Source organism: Fundulus heteroclitus, chromosome 16, assembly GCF_011125445.2.
Source record: "Fundulus heteroclitus isolate FHET01 chromosome 16, MU-UCD_Fhet_4.1, whole genome shotgun sequence".
NCBI lineage: Eukaryota > Metazoa > Chordata > Actinopteri > Cyprinodontiformes > Fundulidae > Fundulus > Fundulus heteroclitus.
In genome coordinates this window covers 31,304,658-31,327,649 of record NC_046376.1, presented here as the reverse complement: position 1 = coordinate 31,327,649, position 22,992 = coordinate 31,304,658, and the positions used below count along the sequence as shown (strand labels likewise).

General features: G+C 46.3%; 2 protein-coding genes across 5 annotated transcripts; one reads left to right on the top strand and one right to left on the bottom strand.

Annotated features, from left to right (window-relative positions):
* Positions 1-988: 988 nt before the first annotated feature.
* On the top strand, positions 989-21,086 carry nfil3-2 (nuclear factor, interleukin 3 regulated, member 2). 4 transcript variants are annotated; one of them, XM_036148448.1, is made up of 2 exons: positions 989-1,393; positions 16,227-21,086. In XM_036148448.1, exon 2 carries the CDS (start codon positions 16,635-16,637, stop codon positions 18,438-18,440), a length of 1,806 nt encoding a protein of 601 aa, XP_036004341.1. In that variant the 5' UTR covers positions 989-1,393; positions 16,227-16,634; the 3' UTR covers positions 18,441-21,086. The 4 variants fall into 4 exon arrangements, with proteins under 4 accessions (XP_036004341.1, XP_036004343.1, XP_036004342.1 ...); XM_036148450.1 differs by lacking the exon at positions 989-1,393 and adding an exon at positions 2,165-2,188; XM_036148449.1 differs by lacking the exon at positions 989-1,393 and adding an exon at positions 2,798-3,054.
* On the bottom strand, positions 8,940-16,066 carry LOC110367566 (transposon Tf2-1 polyprotein). The gene is made up of 7 exons (XM_036148068.1): positions 16,054-16,066; positions 14,399-14,457; positions 14,140-14,271; positions 13,949-14,030; positions 13,586-13,694; positions 13,188-13,455; positions 8,940-12,444 (listed from the first exon to the last, which is right to left on the bottom strand). The coding sequence occupies exons 1-7, from the start codon at positions 16,064-16,066 to the stop codon at positions 9,559-9,561; spliced, it is 3,549 nt and encodes a 1,182-aa protein (XP_036003961.1). The 3' UTR covers positions 8,940-9,558.
* Positions 21,087-22,992: the final 1,906 nt, after the last annotated feature.

Sequence of the window (22,992 nt, the reverse complement as noted above, 5' to 3'; positions counted from 1 at the left end):
AGACCCCAAGCCCATTGAGAATCCGCGAGGAGATGCCAGTGGACTTTTCCATCATCTCTTCAAGATCTTGCCAAAAATATTATGGCAACTCTGAATAGACATGAATGTGACATTGCAGAAACTTACTTACAATGGCGCAATCAATGCCTGCTGTCAAGGAAGCTAAAACGTGTTTGGTTTGTTTGGTTTTGGAATGAATACAGGAGGATAACAATAACCCTCTGGAATGGACTCCATCCTATGGAAAATCCTTAAAAGCCTGCTCCAAGAAAGGAAACCAGCCAAAATGAAGTTGAGCTCCACCAATTCTGTCCAAAGGAGAGGTCGAAAATCCAGCCAGAATTATGCATGGGCCCTGCTGATGGCTAACAATGAGTGTGTGGTTTCTTTGCAAACCACACACTCATTAGACATTTATTGCTATGGTGCTATGTGGATGAAATCAAATTATGCGCAACCGACTGTTATCTTTAATAACTATTTACGTGGTGTAGAGTAGTTTCCTGTTGGTGCAGTTAGTAGCACCGTGGCGTTGCAGAAAGAAGGTCCAGGGTTTGAATCCGCCACTGTTTCTACTTAGAGTTTGCATATTTTCCCAAACCGTGTGTTCTCCTGGGTACTTCTGCCCACAGGCCATCAACATGACTACTAGCTTAAGGGGTTACTCTAAACTGATCTCAGGTATTAATGGGTGTGTCCATGATGGTCCTGTGTGTCTCTGTAGTCCCTGTGATGAACTGAAGACGTGTCCTGGAGAAAGGCACCAATACCACCCATGCATTAATTACCAGTCTGTGTTCTTTGTTCGAGCCTTGCTGCAATGTAGATGCTTCCACTTTGTGCTGCATTTTTTGAATGTCTGCTAACCTTGTTAGCGGTTTCACAGACCTTGATCTGACTGAGGCTGGCTCGGAGCCTGGCCAGTCCCTCGTCGGGGCCCTGTCCCCGCCCCCTCCTCCGCTCCCTGCAGCTCTTCTCCTGCAACAGGATTCGAAGGCGAAAGAGGAGAGGGGAGGGAGGCAGAGCCAAGAGAGAAACAAAAAAAAACGTGACTAGGCACCCAAAGCCTCCTGTTATGCAACAACTGACCTACTAACATACATTAGAGAGACGCGGCAGCGAAGAGGAGAGAGCGAAAGGAGGAAATAAAGAGAGGAAAATAAAGAGAGGGAGGGCGGGAGGAATCGAGCACGATCATGACGGGTGGAGCGCACCAAAACAAGGCTCTGTGCTCTCACATCTGTCGCCGCTGACAGAGGAGAGAGCTGGTGGTGTTTTGGAAGCGTGAGCGACTTTGAGGGAGGCGCAGAGCACCGGAGACCGATGGGAAAGGCGCATTGTTGGACAAGAAAACTGTGCGCGCCCCTGTGGGATTTTACGCATAATTTTGAAGGTAAGAATTCGCCGGACATCTGACCTCCCGCTGCCCGGTGTGCGGGGCGGGTGCGTCTCCGCTCTCTTTCCCTGCAGCGTGAGGGGTTGGTTTTGGTGCCACCCGGGCGCGCCTGCCTCAATGTCAAGGCGAGGCTGCTTCCAGCTCACTCAGCCTCCGCGGGGCTGCATGGGAAGGCAGCACAGGAGGTGTGGAAGCCTGAGTTCAATGGTTAGGGGGTAGTGGTGGGGGGAGGGACCTTATACACTGCTGTTAAGTTACAACATAACTAAGGATGTCGGTGTCTTTCATCAGGCTTAAGGTCACCCTAAATCCATGTGGAACTACGATACACTGATAAAAACTGATTCAATTAAATGGACAGAACGGCTGTAACAATTTGCATAATTTTTTAAGAGCTTATAGGCGCTTCAAAATGTGCTACATTATCAAGCATTTTTTTCTAAATGCACTCACTCACCTAAATGCGTTAAATTATTGAATACTTTTTCGCGACTGGTTTGTCCAAAAAGAATAAAAAAAATATAGAAAAAAATAATTATTTAAATAATTGCTGAAATAGCAATAAATGCTATTCACATCTATTTGTGCAAGGTTCCACGCATGGAGGCGATTTTGACCTTAGCATTGAAGCGGGCAGCAGCCGAAGCTGGATGTCAAGCATGCGCTCATGCTCCAACATGCAAACCTTTTCCACCACGGTCGCTTCTCAACTTTTACCGAGTTCCGATGGAAGAAACATGATGGATGAAAATCGCGGATGGTCTTCACTTGAATTTAAATGGAAATATTGAGGTAGGGGTATGTCATCAAAATAAAGTAGCCGCTGTTGCTGTAGTTTAAATCACGATCAAACACCGCATTTGACTGGGACATTAATAAGTTTAATGGCTAAAATCTAATCTAACATCCCAAATTCACTTTTAAAGTGTGGTGCAGGGAGTCCAGCTTGCTAACAAGCTGGAGTTTAACACTAGTACTCATGCTCAAAATGCTTGCTCCAGTACAGAAGACAACGATCAGCTAGACTCTCTGCATTTTTTTAACTTTTACCTTACATATAAGGCAACCCCTATAAACACAGCGCCCTGGTCTGTTTATATGGGCAAAGCTAAACCTGTCCGATTTGTGACCAAAATAAAGTTTCTTGATTTGTAGTGCCTAACGTTTAAATCATTTCAGTGGCTTGTATCTGCTTATGACCCTCCCAAGATGCATTTAATAGTGTCCAGAACTTTTCTCGGTTTTCTAATAGCAGCTATTTCTGTCCTGTTATGAATTATTTACCGGCCACATAAATAGAATCGTTACTGCCACCGAGGCTCTGAGCCCTGGCTTGTACTGGATGTCCACCAGCTTTGTTTTAGGTTAGTAGGCTAGCTCATGTGGACGAGAAGGGAGGGGGGAAAATCCCATGCAGGCTCAGAGGACACACTTCTCTCCGTCACGTGTAGCAGCTCTCTGTAAAGGTTACAGCGGCTGCGTTTTAACCCTTTAGCGCGCAGGCGGCGCTCGGTGCGACGAGGGCGCGTTACCGTGGCGTGATCTTTGAACGTTTGGAGCGTGGCTGTTTCTTTTTCTCTTGGTGTTCTTGTTTACAACTGACCCTTGGACTTACGGGAGACACGCGCGGACAGCCGGCACGCTGCGGATGAAGAAGGGTGAGGTCCTGCGTGGGTTGGAGAACATCTGGATCAAATGTTGGGTCAGAAGAGGTGCGGGTCCTTTTTCTATCTCTAATGGGGCTTCTACTTTAGCAGTGTTCTACTGGAGCTTACAGAAGAGCCGCGTGGTTTTCTGTTGTTGTAGGGTTTTTTTTTCAGTTTCTTTTTTCTTTTTTTTCTTTTTTTGAGGACGTGGATGAATTTCACGGCACAGTTGGAATCGCCTCGCTTGACTGAGGATCCGATTAAATATGCATGGACACGATTTGTCAGGCAGTGCAACAAAGGAGGCGTGCGGGGTGACATATTGTTCGCAAGGTGTTGCTGGCTCTACCAGATTTGTTTATGTTTTTATTGTGGGTTTTTTTTTTTGCGCCTTCTTGTCCAAAGGCGGATCTGAACACACAAGCACCCCGAACTTACACCCACAACAACCGCGTTAAAGGCTGTTGATTTGTTGCGTCATGAGGTGCAGGCACTGCGCGCATGGTATAGGATAGGATCGGAATGATATGATAGTTGGGAACACACCTCGGATATTCGATTTCTACACGGGCTTTACAGACCTATTGTATTACTCCCCACGTGGGTATTATTGTAGGATATAGCCCTCTTGTTGCTGTTCAGGATTCCATGGGTCAAGTCAAGTTCAAATGGATATAAATCATTTATTTTAGATTGCATTAACACCTTAGATTGGACAAAAGGTATCGTAGGTTTGGTTTTGAAAGTGACCTCTCTTCGGCGCAACCCATGACTTTTACGCGCCGTGAATTTCCACCTCTGTGCGCCACGCTGTAGGAAACATAGGTAGTGGGTTGCATAATAAATGAATTAAATAATGAAAATGGATTAGAGAATGGGGGAGGTTATGCAATCTGCGGAAACCCATAGACTGCGCTATACGCAGCGCGGCGCTCTGCGGCGGACCTGGCCGCTGCCAATTGGTCGGCGTGCGGATCGGGTCTCTCTCTGTGCCATCTATGAATGTAGGTCACAGCAGTCCCGCGGGAGGGGCGGGGAGCAGAGGAGGCGCGCAACCGCAAGCTGACTGGAAAGGCAGAATCAGTACCCCACCAAAATAAATCCCAGCCATAACAAAGAAACGGGGCAGTCATGCAGAAGCAGGAAAGTGGAGCATCAACTGAACAAATAAATGTCATTTCTAGGTGTAGCCCCGTGCAATTTTAATAACAAAGTATAGCAAAAACAAACTCCTGTGAAAGAGAGATAGTCATTTGAGAACACCAGAACAAAGAACTGAGATTTAAAGGGACAGCTCCGAATATTTTAAGTCATATTTCATACCTCCTCACCTGCAGTAGATAACTCACATAAATCCAGATGGTTCTGGAAGATAAAGGTCATGGCTAATCCAAGGGACCAGGACCAAAGCTAACTTCTACTATTGTTAAGCAACTCTTGGCCAACAAAAACTTCATAGTTATTTATGCATTTTAGGAACTTATTAACCATTGTCATATTTTTATTAGGTAGGCTAGTTATTATAAGTGCTTATAAGAAGGTGGTGCTTCACCTATGAGCTTTCTTTGAGACAAAACGTACTGAGAACAATGTTGTAAAGTGTATTCAGAGTAACTGACAACTGAAGAGTGTGGCAGTTTAAAAAGATTTAAAAAAACAGCATTTCCTAAATGCAATGTAATACTTTTGCATACACCTCCTGACATATCCTACTTAGAATTAGTTTTTTGATAGACAACGTTGTCGTGTGTGTAAACCTGAAATTGCGGTTAAAAAAGGGAAGGTGAAAAGAAAAGATCTCCATCTAAAGACATCTATGGTAGGTCTAAAAAATATGTGTGTTTAAAAAATTGTGGTTAAAAAGGGGGTATTGATAGATCAAATGGGCTAACCTCGTCTGACTTTTAACCTCTATGTGCAAGCTAAATTTTCATGGGACATATATTGGGCTAAAAAAAATCATGGCAAGGACTGTCTGATCCTAAAAAGCCATTCAAAAGCTGTTTGTGGACATGCCGTGCTTGGCAGGGTACATTGACTGGAAGTGTTTTACAAGTTGTGTTTCATTCAGGAAGATCATTAGTGGGACACCGCCTCTGGGCTCAGGTTCTTATTTAAATACACATAGGCTTCTCTGTAAATAAACACCAAATGCAAAAAAAAATAGGATTAAAGGTTGATTAAAATAGCATTTTTCTAAGCCACTATGAAAGGTTTGAGGGTGTCATTGTTGTCTTTGATCTTGGCACCTCTTGGACTAGCGATTAGCGTCGGCCTCAGGCACCAACTAATCTGGATTTATACTAATTGAAGACATCGTGGCAGTTATCTGCTGCACTTTAAAAATTAAAGGGATAGTGTGGAGCTGTTAATTAGGTGTGTAAAGTCATTATCTGCAATAGTTCCCTCACCTGTGGTAAAATGTCATATCACAGTCAACCAGGAAACGTTTCTGAAAATGCACTATATTATCAGATACTAAACTTCCATGCTTTCATACGGTACTGTTAAGTTTATCAAACTACTACAAGACTTGGAAAAACCCAGGAACACATCTACTGAGTTGAGCAAATGACGTTCATATGCAAAATCCAAACGTCTACTCCACTCTCTGCGTATTCAGATCGGCCTGATGAATCACAGCTGAGGAAGTGGATGGATACAGCCTTTTACCAGCATAATTTAAGGATGAACGTTTTCAGTTTTAGGTTACTTACAATGTTAAAGTTGACTCAAACGAGCTGATTAGCTGTTATCTTTCCACTGGTCTAAGGATGTCACCGCAATATGACGTCTACTACAGACAAGCTAACTGTTACTGATAACAACTTCCCAGAATATCACCTTAAAATATCTCAATTATGCTTTTAATTAAAGTTGCGTGTAAGTGTGTGTCTACCTTTGCTAAATAAAACTATGAGATGAGAGGTTATAGTCGGGAGCGCTGCACAGTTTTGATCCTGTTCTACTTTTTTGGCCTGTGGGCTTTCTTGGAGTTTCCTGGCACATGGAGAGTGATGAAAGATGAGGGCCTGGCTTTGTTATCGTTCTGTGGTTTGGAGCCAACAGAAAGGCAAATTACAGCATTTAGTAGGCCAGGAGAGCACATGTGACTGGTGCACCACATGGACTGACTCACCCTGCTTTTCTTTTTTTTTTTCCCTTTTGAGAAAGAGATGATACGGCTCATGTTTGTGGATAGGACTCTGCCTCGCCTTGTTGGTCTGCTGCCCAGACCTTTACTCCCCACCCCCCTTCCTATTTTCATCATCTCCTTGACGTCTTTTCCTCTGTAAAACTAACTTAGGCTCCCGTAGTTAGATATCAGGCCTCCTTTTTCCATGACCTCTAACCCAGAATGTGCCCTATATTTAATTTGCCCTGCTATAAGTAGGATGTGGGGTCCCACACTCTGAAGGAAGTGCCCCCCTTTTATTCTTTACGCCAGACGTGTCCTCAATTTCTTAAAAAACCTCAGTGAAACACGTGTAGGAGTTTTCAAACAAGTGTTTCCAAGGCACATTGCCCCAATTGGACTCCTTGCAGTGTGGGCACTGCGGTCGTGTGAGGGAGTTCAACTCCGGATTCTTTTCCTGTGCTGTCATTTCCAGAATGCCACAGAAACCAAGCAATGACATATGAAGTATTTATGATAAAGGAAAGACTAATCCAGGTCAAGGGAACACGTGTGAGGGAAATAAATAGGGTACAGAGCAGGATTACTGCGTCAATGCCTGTAGTTGCATACTGGGTCTGGAAAACTACTCTTTAGGGCGTGTTCTCGTTCACCCGGCTGAGGCCTCAGGCTTCCACAGGTTAGTTAATGGCACATTCATGAGAGAAATATTTGATTTGCATCTATTCACATGATTAGATAAAGTGTGAGAAAAAAAAGAATGAGGCGGTAAAAAAACAATTGGTTTCTTACACCTAAGGTCAATTATGTGTTTGCTCTTGCTGAGGACAGATATGGGACATACGCACTCTCTGACGTCAGTTAACCCTCAGTTTCTTTATAAATTCTCAAGGCGAGCACGTGAAGTCGCTCTTTTAAAGGAAAAGGAAAAAAAAAATGTGTGGCACGATTGGCTGTGCCCGCTGTTTCCCCATTTTTTTTGTTGCTATGGGCGACAAATTCCTTGTAATGATGCAATAGCGACAGTGTTGCAACTGCTGCTGGTTCTCCCCCTACCAGGCAACAGCATAATCTCTTTGTTTTAACTCGCCCTCCTAAGTTCCTCCTGCTCCTTTTGTTTCCTCTCCACTTGCTTTCATCTTTGCCGATATTCACAAAATGCTCCAATTCGCCACACTTCCTTCTTCTTTGTTGCCTCTCTTATTTATTTATTCTTTAGGAGTTCTTCTTTTTCTGTCTCCGCCACTCGGCTGACCTATATTCCAGCGAAAAACACAGTAGCGAAAGCCATGCTCTTGTTTACGGAGTGCGGCTCGTCCTCAGTTTCTGGGTCAGTGGAACATGCCGCTTAAAAAGCCTCCATCCCCTCCTCTCTCCCTCGTGCCTCAAAGGCACATGTCAGACGTTCACGAGGACCACCTGAAACGGTTAACTCAAAGAAAGCCTTTTGCAGGATGAGCGGGCAAGGAGATAATATGTATGAATAAGATCCAGCTATGCTGTATTTAATGAGAAGATAAATGTTTAGAAAGTACAACTCAGGAACTGTGGTGCCACACAAAAGCCAGGTGTCTGCCTAGGCATCAAAAAGCTTTTTCTATTCCCACAATCAAGCTGCAATACTTCCACATTTGTGAATATTCCTATGTTGAACTGGCCACATATCTGAGTGCAGAAAGAGACTTTATACTACTACTACTGCTTTTCTTTTTCTTTTCTTTTTTGTATATCTGCGTAATTTTGCTCAACTCTATAAGTTAAGAAAAAAGATAATTGACTTTATTTTAACATAGATCTTCCTTACAGTCATTTATTTCTTTGTAAGAAGCCCAACTTCTTCCTACATCGCGAACCAGGTGAGATGCGGTTAGTTTACAAATATATGTGGCTGAATCCGAGGAGAGCATGCGTAACAAATATGTAATCCTAATATGTTTCTCTGAAGTATAGCAAGACGGTATTAGGAAAACATGAGATCATGACATTGTTGTTTGACATTGCAACTATGAGCTCAGTGAGAATTAACCAGCTTTTTCCCCTCACATATTCCTTCGCTTTAACTGATCACAATACCCCCACGCCTTTCTTTGACCTTAATCCTTTCAGACACTCATATCCATGTCAGGCGAGGGCAGCCAGGGCAGTGAAAGACCACCCAGCATGAACGCAGAATAAAAATGACCAAATATTGTATCCAAGTAGTCCCTTGTGATTGCGAACACATTGAGACGACGGTGATTTCATGAATTGTGCAGCTTTGCCCCTAAAGAGCTATGAGGAGTTAGAGGTTTGTGGTATATCATACCAGGTTAGGAGGACTGGGCCTTTATTGTATCGGTTTATCATTATTGTGAAAAGTCTCTTAATGTTAAGATTTTGGGTTTATCTTGACAACGATAAATTCCAACTAGTGTCTAAAAAAAAAAAAAAATGCCCGTATTGGCAGGATCCTCCCCCCCCCTCCCACTGTTGGTTTATTGAGAGCATCAATAAATTCAAAGATAGAATTAAATGCAGTTACTGTGTGCAGCTTGGTAATACAGATCACACATCTAACTAGAGTCTTGATGAATCATGTTTAAAATATTGCTTTAATATGTGTTACATTTTTATGTTTTTTAAGGACATTATTTGTGCTTATTGGGCAATAATTGACATTATTGACAGTCACACCCACGTAGTTACCTGAAAAAGACTGCAGGAGGCTGTGTCATGCTTTTCAGGTGTCTGACCCACATGCAGGGACACTCAGGAGAACAAGTCAGAGTTCCAACAGTTTATTCTTTAGGGCAAACAATTAATCCGCCGAGATCAGAAAACGCAGGGGCTCGGGAGACGGCTGGGAGCGAAGGAACGTCTGGTTCACAGGAGGCGATGGGGAATCGGACCTTTGAAACGAGAGGAAACGGTTAGATCCGGACAATGGGTTCGTGAAGCGAATCCACCGGTGCGCTCTTACCAAGATCAGCTGAGACTTAGCCAAGGGGAGTGGTCTACGGGCTCTACGGGCGTTCGGAGCACAGAGGACGAGAAGGCAGGTTGGCGTGCCGGGCGAGAGTGGGTCGGGTCCAGCTGACGGAACTCGGAGGAATCCTGGACCGACTGCCAGCTGTGATCGGAGGGAAGGATCTGGAGCGATCAGGCGACGGGTGCTTGAGCTTCGAAAGCGTTTAGGACGGGATCCAGGGCTTGAGGTAACACTAGGTTAACACTCTGGCAGTGTTGTGCTGGCAGCCATCCGCTTAAATAGTCCAACCCAGCGCCGCTTAGGGCCGAACACCTGCCACAGCACGCCTCCTTGCTCATCAAGGCCACCTGTGAGGGGAAAAGGATAGCACCCTAATCGGGCATGCCCGCAGAACCCTGACACCACCCCCCCCTCAACGGTCGCCACCCGGCGGCCTAGAGGAGGAGGAGGGACGAGAGGACCAGAAGTTGGAGATGAGGGAAGGATCGGAGATGGAAGATCCAGACACCCAGGACCGGTCCTCGGGACCGCAGCCCTCCCAGTGGACGAGGTACTGCCAGCCACGACCTCGACGACGGGAGTCCACGATCCGTCGAACCTGGCGTCCGACACGATCTGGCGGGGGAGGAGGGGGTTCGGTGAGGGGGCACAAGGGACTGGAGTGGACTGGCTTGAGCTGGGAGACGTGGAAGGTCGGGTGAATACGGGAACGTGGGGACAGACGAAGGCGGACGGCAGAGGGGCTAACGATTGAGTCGATGACATAGGGACCAGTGAAGCGGGGGGCCAGTTTTCGGGAGGTGGATCTGTGAGGTAGGTCCTTGGAGGAAAGCCAGACCCGCTGACCGGGACGGTAATGGGGGGCTGGTACACGTCGCCGGTCAGCAAATCGGCGAATCTGTTCAGTGGAGCGTCGGAGGGAGTGAATGGTCTGGTCCCAAACCTGCTGGCATCGTCGAATGTGGTGGGCTACAGACGTGACTGTGATCTGTTTCTCGTCTGCGGGGAACAGTGGGGGCTGGTATCCCAGCGAGGCTTCAAAGGGGGAGTGGTTTGTGGAGGTGGAGACGAGAGAGTTGTGGGCGTATTCAACCCAAGGGAGGAAGGTGCTCCAATCTGTGGGATTGGTAGAAGTGAGACAGCGCAGGGAGGACTCAAGTTCCTGATTCAGGCGCTCAGTTTGCCCGTTAGACTGCGGGTGATAACCAGAGGAGAGAGCGCACTTGGCGCCGAGAGCGGTGGAGAACTCCTTCCAGACACGGGAGGTGAACTGGGGGCCGCGGTCTGAAAGGATCTCTTTGGGGATGCCATGGAGACGAAACACATGTCGAACCAGAAGCTGAGCGGTCTGAAAGGCTGAAGGGAGCTTCCGCAGGGGAACCAGGTGGCAAGCCTTAGAAAAACGATCTACAATCGTCAGGATGGTGGTCATACCTCGGGAGGAGGGAAGACCGGTGACGAAGTCTAAGGCGATGTGTGACCAGGGGCGCTGGGGAAGGGGAAGTGGCTGGAGAAGGCCAGCAGGGGGGCGGTTCGAGGATTTATTTTGGGCGCAAGTGGGACAGGCGAGGGTGTACTCACGAACATCCTTGTACAGGGACGGCCACCAGAAATGCCGGGTGATCAAGGTGGAGGTTCTTCTCGAGCCGGGGTGAGCAAAAAGCTTAGTAGAGTGGAACCAATGGAGAACTTGGGGACGAACGGAGCTGGGAACATAGGTCTTGCCAGGGGGTCCATTTCCAGGGTCAGGTTCGGCCTGTGCAGCTTGGGAGATCAGGTCTTCTATTTCCCAATGGAGGGAACCGACTGTGCAGGAAGGAGGGAGGATGGGTGCAGGTTCCTTGGGTAACTCCTCGGGAGAAAACATGCGAGACAGGGCGTCAGGTTTAATGTTCTTAGAACCGGGGCGATAGGAAATTGAGAGGTTAAACCGCGAGAAGAACAGGGACCAACGGGCTTGTCTCGAGTTCAGGCGTTTTGCTGCTTGTAGATAGGCCAGGTTTTTATGGTCGGTCCAGATCTGGACAGGTTGCTCGGTTCCCTCCAACCAATGCCTCCATTCTTCTAAGGCTAATTTTATAGCCAGCAGCTCCCTGTCACCAACATCATAATTGCGTTCAGCAGGAGTTAAACGTCGGGAAAAATAGGCGCAAGGATGTAGTTTTTGGTCTGAAGAGCGTTGAGAGAGGACAGCTCCTACCCCGGAGTCTGAGGCGTCGATCTCTAGAGTAAACTGTTTGGATGGGTCTGGGTGCACTAGGATGGGAGCTTGGGAGAAACGTTGTTTCAGTTCCAGGAAGGCGGAGTCGGCTTTGGGGTTCCAGGCGAAGACGGTCTTGGTTGAGGTTAAAGCGTGCAGGGGAGCAGCGATCATGCTGTAGTTCCTGACGAACCGTCGGTAAAAGTTGGCAAATCCAAGGAACCGTTGTAGCTGCTTTCGGGAGTCAGGCACAGGCCAGTTAAGGACGGCCTTGATCTTCTCCGGGTCCGAGCGGACCCGCCCACTCTCGAGAATGAGGCCTAGGAATGTTACAGAGGGTCGGTGGAATTCGCACTTCTCGGGTTTAACAAACAGTTTATTCTCCAATAGGCGCTGGAGGACAAGGCGTACATGAACTTGGTGTTCTGCGAGGGTCTTTGAGTAGATTAAGATGTCGTCTAAATATACAAAGATGAAGACATTTAGAAAGTCCCTGAGGACGTCGTTGACAAGGGCCTGAAAGACTGAGGGTGCGTTACAGAGACCAAAAGGCATTACTAAATATTCAAAATGGCCCATGGGAGTCTTAAAAGCTGTTTTCCATTCATCCCCTTGGCGAATTCTCACGAGGTGATACGCATTACGCAGATCTAACTTAGAGAAAACGGTTGCGTCATGGACCGGCTCGAGGGCTGAAGAAATGAGAGGGAGCGGATATTTATTTTTGACCGTAATTTGGTTTAAGCCGCGGTAATCAATACATGGGCGGAGAGACCCATCCTTCTTCCCCACGAAAAAGAACCCAGCACCCAAAGGGGAGGAGGAGGGACGGATGATTCCGGTGGCCAGTGACTCATTAATGTAATCTTCAAGCGCCTGTCTTTCAGCCCGAGAGATGTTATATAAGCGGCTGGAGGGTAAAGGAGCACCGGGCAGCAGATCGATTGCGCAATCATATGGTCGATGGGGTGGGAGCGACTTTGCTTTGCTTTTGCTAAACACCGCCTTTAGATCCCAATATAATTTGGGAACTAAACTGAGGTCTACTGGGTCCTCATTAAGAGGATCCTCTGGGATGGGCCCAGCAGACACAGCGGACTGGAGGCAATGGGAGTGACAGTTTGTTGACCAGGACTCGACCCTGCGTTCAGCCCAATTTAAGTGGGGGTTGTGTTGAAGTAACCAGGGGAACCCGAGAACTATGGAAGCATGTCTAATAGGAAACACATAGAAGGTAAGAACCTCCCTATGGTTTCCCGAGACCACTAATTCAAAAGGTTTAGTCCGATGGGTCACCCTAGGGAGGCTTCCCCCATCTAGAGCGGAAACCAGGAGCGGAGACGGAAGGAGTTCTAACTCTATCTTCGCCTGCCGGACGAGCGTGGGATCGATAAGGTTAAAATCGCAACCGGAATCGACCAAGGCTGAAATCGGGAAATTAATGTGGGCTGAAATAATTGCTGCAGGCAAACAAAGTCGCGTGGATAAAGACGTAGGAGAATTTTTTGGGTCCGCCGGCTTCCCCACTAAAGACGGCGGACCTGGTCTTTTGGACGCTCGGGGCATGATGCAATATAATGATCCGGGGATGCACAATAAATGCACAAGTTCTGCTCTCGGCGCTGACTGCGCTCCTCGAGAGAGAGTCGTACCCGGCCAATTTGCATAGGTTCAGGCGGAGGCAGAGCAGGGACAGCGGGTTGGGCTGGAGTTAACGCGAGGGGCGGAGCTGGCGCGCGCGGTGTGAATCTGTCAAAGCGGGTCCGCCTCCTGCTCCTGAGACGAATGTCTAGTCGCGTTGTCAAGGCGATGAGTTCTTCAAGGGATTCCGGCTCTTGTACGCGTGCCAGCTCGTCTTTAAGAGATTCGTCTAACGCTTGGAAGAAGGCAGCCTTGAGAGCGCGCGACTCCCAGCCCGCTGCGGCGGCGAGGGTGCGGAACTCTAAAGCAAAGTCCGAGACTGGACGCCCGCGTTGTTTAACGGCCCACAGGCGACGGGACAGCTCCGCCGGCTCAATATTGGCCGCAAAAACGGTCTTAAACTCCTGCACAAAAGTCGCAAAAGTCTGGCCGTACTGCTGGCAATTTGGAAAGCGGGCTTCAGCCCACCTGAGGGCTCTCCCGGTCAGTAGACCAAGGATAAAAGAAATCTTTGCATCGTCGTGCAGAAAAGCGTGCGGGGATCGGTTGAAAACTAAAGAGCATTGAAAAAGGAAACCACCGCAATCTCCTCCCTCACCGGAGAACCTCTCCGGGCTGGGGAGGGAAACGTCGCGAGGAGGGGGGCCTTGTGCGGTCTCGGGAGCCGGTGCTGGAGAAGCCGGCGCCGGAGGGGCAGGCGGTGGATTCTGGAGCGCATGGGTTAGGTGACCAAGCTGTGCGGCCAGCTCCTGAACCTGCGCCTGCAAAGCGCGCATGGCTGAGCCCTGATTTTGAAGCTGCTCCTGTTGGTCTGCGAGCGCTCTCGAGAGTGTTCCCGCTGGATCTTCCTGGCCAGAGTGTTCTGTCATGCTTTTCAGGTGTCTGACCCACATGCAGGGACACTCAGGAGAACAAGTCAGAGTTCCAACAGTTTATTCTTTAGGGCAAACAATTAATCCGCCGAGATCAGAAAACGCAGGGGCTCGGGAGACGGCTGGGAGCGAAGGAACGTCTGGTTCACAGGAGGCGATGGGGAATCGGACCTTTGAAACGAGAGGAAACGGTTAGATCCGGACAATGGGTTCGTGAAGCGAATCCACCGGTGCGCTCTTACCAAGATCAGCTGAGACTTAGCCAAGGGGAGTGGTCTACGGGCTCTACGGGCGTTCGGAGCACAGAGGACGAGAAGGCAGGTTGGCGTGCCGGGCGAGAGTGGGTCGGGTCCAGCTGACGGAACTCGGAGGAATCCTGGACCGACTGCCAGCTGTGATCGGAGGGAAGGATCTGGAGCGATCAGGCGACGGGTGCTTGAGCTTCGAAAGCGTTTAGGACGGGATCCAGGGCTTGAGGTAACACTAGGTTAACACTCTGGCAGTGTTGTGCTGGCAGCCATCCGCTTAAATAGTCCAACCCAGCGCCGCTTAGGGCCGAACACCTGCCACAGCACGCCTCCTTGCTCATCAAGGCCACCTGTGAGGGGAAAAGGATAGCACCCTAATCGGGCATGCCCGCAGAACCCTGACAGGCTGTAAATAGTCTTTTTTTTAATGTTTTGAGCCCAGTGTTTAAAGATGGTTGTTTTAAGTTTGTCCCCCTGTTGTGTCTATGTTGTGTTCTGTTATTTAGAATTGAAATAGGAAGTAGTTCTCGATTTGCCCTTTTATGCTGGCCTGCCGTCAACTGTCGATAACAAAAACATAGAGACCTTCAAACTCTTATTGACTACTTACTAGGCATAATTTTTACAATGACGCAATCACTTAAAAGGTACGACACAATTTCTCTGCAATGCTGGAATACAATGACTGGTTTACCATTAACCGCTAACAATGCAAACGCTGGCATCTAATTTTGAATTTTTCATCGACACCAGTTCTTGTCTCATTGAGCAAGATGTATTCTTAAACACCTAGTTAAAAGTGATTATCCTTTAGGAAAACCGAACACCTTTAGCAATTATTATGCCACCTAAAAACAAAATCTTGAGAATTCTGTATTTCCAGTGAATTTATCTGGAGAATGTTATTCATATGTTTTTGTTTATTACCAAGACAAACATATTAGGTCAACAACACCACTGTAAAAGGACTCAAAACTAAGACAGCAAGAAAGAAAGAAGGCAGAATTGACAAATAAAACATCTTCTTCATGATCCTTTAAAAGTTTTATAAAGACACAAGTGGTCAGTTTAATGTATTGCGTTGTACCCTGTAATTTGAGTTGAGTGTTAGATTTTGTGTTATTCCATGCCACGTCCCACCTCCTGCCTCTCTTCTTTCCCGGGGGCTCTTGACCTATATTTATCATCACCCCACCTCCCAGCTGCCCCCACACCTCCAAATCGCTCTAGAGTCTCAGCTTCTTTATCCTTGACCTGCATTAGCAGATGCCTTTGTCTGCCTTATCTGCTCACCCTGTAACATCGATTTGGCATTGACTTCTTTTGGTCAAGAATGCTGCCACATTCCTTCACGGATGAGCGCATCGGAGAGGGGGGTAGGGATTCAGCGGCGTTTCTCGTATGGGGGTTATAGCTGGAAAACTAGTTCCAAGTTGAAGGGTATTTTTACTTTGTTGAAACGCTTGAAAACAGATCCAGGAAACGTCAACAGATCTGCAGCTGACTCAGCCTCTGTTATGTCGTTTATGAACACGAATCAGACAAACCAAAAGAGCTAATCCTTACACAATCCAGTTTTCATGCTCTCAGCATGTCTGCAACGGATGCAATTTCAGTGGAGTTGTGCAATCAATGCATACATGTATGTAATTGTCTTGTCTCCAGTGCATAAGCAAGGTATAATAACTACCCTTTGCTTACTACTTTAAAAACATGAGATTTTCAAGTCCTGTTGAAACGCGACTAGCCACCTTCTGCTGAACCCTTTGCCCCCATTGCATCACAAAAGCCAACATCAACAAGCCAGGGAACGGGTCAGAGGTCACAGTTTGCAGACGAATCACATCAATACCAGGTCTAAAAGGTCAGACGCTAAGGTATAGCAGCCATTGAGTGGTTGCCAGGGGTTACAGGGGCGGCACAGATCAGACATGCCAAAATCTTACATGGAGGCTCCATGGGTTTAGACAACTATATTGTATTTGTATGCACAATCAGAAAAATAGTATTTTAAAAAAGTCCTTTATTAAAGGAAAAACTAAGGCATGTATATGGAACAGAGTACCAGAAGTTCATGTGGATTAACATTTCCTTTTTCTCTCTCTTTGAATGTCTGCAGCCTTTCATCTTGCAGTCAGCTGCAGAGAGAACAGAGCGAGAGACGGAAGCTGAGACCAAGACTCCCCAAGAGACAAGCATGCTGAGGTAGACAGAACGACCTACATCCCCCAGCCTGTGTGGAGATTTAGGACACTTCGTCTTCAGCTCTACATGTTGTGTTGTCCTACTGATAACCTTTAACAACCAAGACTGGAATCTGATTTAATCCTCTTCTGCTTTTTTGGACACTGAAAGGAGAACCCTGGAAAGTGGATAAATGAGGGTTGCCAACGTTAGATTTTACTCGTTCTTCATCTTTTTGAGTTGTTTGGACACTTGAATCCAAAACAATCCACAGGCTGCCTACTTCAGGAGGCAAGGTTTTCTTCACAAGCTCATTATTTCAAAGTGGCTGGCAGTTCCAAGAATGGAAAATCTAAGTCCAACTCTGAAGACACTAAATACACCCTCAGGGAACAACATTGAGACCTTCCACGGATATGAAGAGACTCTTCAAGGGACACCCGCCCGTCTGGGAAGACTTATCAAACCCAAGCCTAACCTTACGTGCAGACGGAAGCGTCAGTTCATTTCCGACGAGAAAAAGGACGCCTCCTACTGGGAGAAAAGGCGCAAGAACAACGAGGCCGCCAAACGTTCGCGGGAGAAGCGCCGTCTCAACGACATGGTTTTGGAAAATCGTGTCATCGCACTGAATGATGAAAATGTGAGGCTCAAGACTGAGCTACTCCAGCTGAAGTTACGCTTTGGTCTCATAAGCACAGCCTCGTACATTGAAAAGAGCCAACAGATCAGTGTAGGCAATGAAGCAGGAACCGGGGGCTCTTCCTCGTCCTCCTCTTCTACTCAGTACTACTCCAGCGGTTACTCGAGCAGTTCTCAGGTGATGATTAACTCAGACTCCTCCGAAACAGAGCAGTCGGGACGCAGCGACGGCCACAGGCAGCTGGTGAAGTACTCTCCACGCGGCTCCCTCTCTGACATGTCCGATGGCTCATCAAGGGACAGCCCTGACCCGATCCCATTTGAGATCAAACAGGAGGGCGACAGGCTGGAGATGGACATCACCAGTGGCACCACGACCCAGATCATGTTCAACATTCACAGGGGTCCGGCTTCTTCGTCTACACACCACCAGATTAAACAGCACCAGGAGATGGACGCCGCGTATAACCACCACCCCCACATCCTTCAGCAGCAATCACAACCCCATCAGGAGACAGTAGCGGCCATCAAAGCCACGAGCCAGTCTGCCCCTCACCCGCCGGCGGCCCAAAGAAGCGTCATTCTGTACGGCGCCAGCGTTGCCTCTTATCCGGTAGACATTGTCACCAGGCCCCAGGATGTTGACCTGCCAGTAGCCTTAAAGCACAGCAGCAGCCAACTGCAGCAGTCCATCACAGAGACTTCCACTGAGACTCTGGCTGAGGTAACAAAGCAGCTGGAGAGAAAGACACTGGACTCGCCTACGTATGAGCTCTCAGACAGCTTTGGCGAGGCTAAAGAGAGAGAGATGTACAGAGTCTGCCAACTTACCCATCAGCAACTAGAGCAGCAACAGGAGGGGGAATCCCCCGCGGATCTCCTGAGTGAACAGGTAGAGGGGCTCAGCCACACCCAGCTGTACCACCACCTTCAACAACCTCATCATTCCCACCTCAGTGCACAAGATGAGGAGCCACCAGTGCTTAGCTATGAGGGCGGATCCAGAGCTGACAGTTATCTTCAAAGCCAGTCGGCGTCATTAAGCGATGGTGACCCCTGCAGCTCTGATAAAGAGGCATCAACAGATGACGACGAATCCCTATCTTTGTCCTGCTCAGACATGAGCAACCTCCACAACCATCATCTCTCTGGGATCCTCCAATCTGGTTTGTCTCTGCCCCAGTACCCAGGCTGCTCCCAGATGCAGGGCTGGGATCCCCAAGGGGAGGTGAGAGGAACCGCACTGCCCCACAAACTCAGACTCAAACACCGGGCTATGAGCACCGGAAGCAGTAGTGGCAACTGCTCTGGACAGGAGTCCCCAACCACTACTTCCGCTGCCACTCCTCCTCCTCCTCTCCCTCAGGACCCCTACCTTTCCCTCTCGCCGTTGCAGAACATTAAGCAAGAGCACCCAAGTGGCGCTTGCAAACTGGTAACTTCGGGGATGAAGAAGGACAGTGGCAAAAAGGAAAGCGGTGGGCGACGGAACAAGAGGCGGGATTAGGAGGTCATTGCTTCAGAACCTTGAAGATGCAAGTTCACCTCTAAGACTACTCTGCCAACATGCCTTTGCTCTACTATTAAATGCCCCTGGGAGTTGATTCCAGGCTTTCCTATCCCCCAACCCCAAGACTCTAGAGAAGAATGGACATATTGTAGGGCTCTGTATCATATTTGTATATGTTGTACAGATTTGTCATTTCTTACATCCTCTCCATACTTACTGAACCATGTGTTGTTTATGGGATGAGGAGAAATGGAACTCCCTGTTTTTCTACTTTTCTCATTCAACAGTATCCGTCAGGATACGCCGGCAAAAGCACATTTTTGATAGTACACAAAAAGGAATGTAAAAGGAAAAAAAAAAAACTTTCAACAAATTTGATACATGTTCAGCTGTAGGTGAACATACAAATGTATAGGTCACTGCCTTAAATACAATCAAATGCAAATGTACACCTGGGATATCCCCCTTGACCAAAGAAGCACCAAACACTACAACTATGAGTTTTCAAACCTTTTCCCACACCCTACCTCTCTGCTCACCTTCCCCCTCTCCCTCCTCACCATCTGCATTATTTCACAAGAGATCACATCGCAATTATTTTTGAAGCACTTGTTTTGTACATAAATGTGACATAAATGAATATATGCATCTATTTTAAGCATCTATTTTAGAAAGAAACGACTACACATCCAATAATAAAATGCAGCAGAAGGGATGAATCTGAAAGTGAGCGTCCTCTGACAAATCACAAGTATTGCACAGTAGAGGTGTAACGGGATCTTGTGGCACAAGATAATAATACGTGTGGACTTCGCTTGATCTTCGCAAGTTCAAAATCCCCCACCCCCAAAATATTTATTCAGTCGTCACTTTTTAAACACATTAGACACATCTAGCTGAGAATTCACCCTGCCTTGGAGGGTCAGCCAATGACCAGACACTGCTAGTGTGGATTGTTGAATAGAGAACAATAGGGGCATCTTTTTTTTGCCATGAATCAGCGACATGTGCTGCCTTAAAACTGCAATTTGATGCCTCTAAATTGAACGTTAGCCGCCGGAAAGGCCAAAGTCAGCGTCTGTTTTGTTGCTGCCCATCAGGGAGATAAAAATTAGACCAATGAGAAATGAACTTAAAAAAATCCACATTAAAACTATCTAAATCTATACTGATTACAAGCTAATACATTTAAACAAAGGCGATTGTAATTTGTGAAACTTTTACTCAAAAAAGGTGGCATCTCAGTTTTTGCCCCCAACGTTTCCTAAAATCTTATCTGGTCAAGTTCTTGTGAACCTAATAGTGGACCATCTTTTCTGATGAACTGGATGTATCACTCGTCCCATGAACCGTATCATTACACCCCCTACTGCAGAGCCATGCTGTTTAGGGTTGCTACAGAACGCATTCAGATGAAGCATCTCTTCTGATTGTTACGCTTTGGCATAAATCATTAGTAAAGTCTTGTTTACACAGAAATGGCCGTCCAATTCGGAGAGCCAGCAGCACTGAAAGAACATGTTTCTCCCTGAGGCAATGGCCTCATTAAATTAGAATTAATAAACCTTTAACCAGCCTTTAAATATTTGGTGGAAATCACCGGCTGCAGGCTGTAAGCCTTTTGTTTCTTTGAGCTTTATCAACCGCATCTCGTTGTTAACCTTCACTGGCCCAATGTATTTATTTCCCTGCCCCAACATGCCATTCACTGTAAAAAAAAAAAAAAAAAAAAAAAGTGCAACACAGGAACATAGACGGAGAATGTGTACAGACCTTTTCAGATACATATCACGGCTTAAAAGTAGAACGTTTCATGCTGGCAAAGGAGCAGAAGGAAGCAGGGTTTAGACACATTCATGTAAAAACACTGCAGTGCACTGAGACTTAACGGGAGCACTGAACACCTACTGTTTATTTTATTTTTCTGTCATGGAACATGGTTCTGTAGTGTGACCAAATGTGACTATCAAGGCCCATGGCACACGTTGAAAAAAAAAATTGTTGTAGCTGAGTACTTTAAGTCCAAAGCCAAACTCTGCTTATCATCAAACGGGACAAAATGTTTAATCTTGAGCTTTAATTAAAAGTAGCAAAGGCTCTCCCTTGTTTCCTGTCTGCCTCCGTTATGCATTTCTGGGGGTTGTAAATCCCCTTCCTCGTGGTAGTTCTGCATCTGGATTGTGATAAATTGCCTTCACTGGATTCTAGTTTATTGTCTATGTACCACGTTTGGCTTTTTGGTGCTTGTGTATAAATGTAAAGTTTCACAAACACTGTAATGTTTGTTTCATTGGTTTTGTATCCTCTTTTTAGTCCAGGTGACATTGGGTTGTTTTTTTCTTTCCTCTATGCCGTGTCTTTGCTCCTACTGACTGTGATGACATGTATTTGCCTCATTCCTCCTCGTCCCCCACGTTTTTCCGTGTGTATTAAACAGTAATGTTTGTGGATTTGCTGATGGTTTCTATGAGAAAAAAAAAAAGACATGGACAAGGCAACATTGGTGTGATGTTTAGAGATGGTTGGAGGTTGGTCTGGCTGGTCATTACCATGTAAAGACACTAATGTTCATTGTTGAAAGATGAGAGCATTTCAAGAAAAAATAAAAAAAAAATAATGCTGCTCTGTTGACATATCAATGAATTTTCTGTTTCTGAGTCCTTTTTTGGGGGTGGGGGGTGGGGGGGTGTTAGTGTGTTTCAAAGTTGTTGGACCTGTTAATTGAAGTGGAAGCATCTGGTTGCCACTGACTGCCAATATAACAATCACAATGTCCAGGCCGGCGGGTTGGTCTTCGTACCATTAGAGATGGTGAGTTATTAACTTCTTCCCAGAATTAGCTGTTGGATTGTGTTACTCACTGATTTGCACAAGGAAATGAATCACCATTTCTAAGAAAACAGGAAAGGTTTGTGCAATACACAGGGATCCTTGGCACTCTGCCAAAGTTTAAAGTAATCTCAGTATTTTTCCAGGTCTGGGTAATAGCTAAATATTTGGATGACCAAAGTTTAGTTATATATTGCTTCGTTTTAAACACACGCCCTTGTTTCTTTACAAGAGGGTCCAAGACTGCAGCAAACAAACGGTTTTAGACACAATATCAAACTTTAATACATACAAAAAAAATGGGACGTACTTGTTTCCAAATCCTATAAGAGCTCTTTAAAAGGGTTCAGACGTTCGGAGAGACCAGCTCCTGCAAACCGGAGACATTCTGCACTAATTCCAGGTAGATGGAGAAGAGCTCTTCTGCTCAATCTGGACCCTTGGCACATTCTAGGATATTATTCTTCTAATAATTTACTTTCATTTCTTGTTTCTTTGCTTCCTTACATTTTTATTTCATTCTTTCCTTGTGTCCTGCCTCCATTCCTGCTTTATGTCTGCCTTTATTCCTTTTGTCATACCTCTCTTCCTTCAAACCTTCCTTGCTTGTGTTTGTCCTTCAAACCTTACGTCCTTCTTTCCTTGTGTTAATTTTTTCCTTCCTTCCTACCTTCTTTCTACCTCAATGCCTTCTTTCCTTGGCTTCTCAAGCCATCTTCTTTGCTCCCTTCTTTCCTTGTGTCCTACCTCTCATTCCTCCAGTTTCTTGTTTTCACTGGTGCCATATTGCAAACCCTGCCACCGTACACATGTCCAATATCGTTATTGAAGCTGAGATTCATCATACAAATGACTAAAGATTGGAATCAGCCAACTTTGCCTTGATTTGCTCTGCTAAATGGTCTGCAGGGACACTTCTCTTTCTCTCTGCTAAATGCCTCAAAGCAAAAGATTTACACAATTCGAAGTCTAAAAATAGATTAAACAAAAGCGTGTATTTTGATGCACTTTTCTGAGCTCAATAAAATCAGACAAAGGTAAGTGCAAACAAAGAAAGTGTGTCTTTGGACAAAAAAAAATTTCCATTGTTGCAATAACAAGGGATATTCTAGTTCTTTTATTTTATTGTTGTAGGAAACAAAACTGATCACCTCTGTCTAAAAACATGAAGCATATATTTTCCTTTTTCTTTGTTTGAGGTCCTTTGGGAAGAAAAATCTAAATCTGTAGATTAAACGTCAAAGAAAGTCAGAAATAACCAAGGAAAAGCGTAATCGCAGCATCTCTCGACGTTTTCTGAAACTCAAGCTTCAGAGAAAACGGCTCAAAGGTTTACTCCTTGAGAAAAGTCAATATTTAATACACTTTGTATTCAACCATGGGCACCTGTCTCTTTTTGGGATCCGACGGCGATCTGCAATGAGAAAAGTGCTGCAGCGACATACTGACACACTTTGTGTAAATGGGCCAAAAAAAACACTCAGGAAAGATTGTCTGATGTAACACTGGCCTACTTCTACAAGCTCGCTGCATGAAAATGTCATTCAATTCTACACTCACATAGGCACGGAACATGCAGTAAGGACAAACTCTCCCTGTTACAGACTCAGCATTTTACACATCAGTTTAAGTGTAAGATGGAGATGGAACAAAGACAGATCGGTGTGGTCCGGTGGTGAGAAACTTTCCCACAAAGTCAGGGAAGGGATGTTTTCTGATG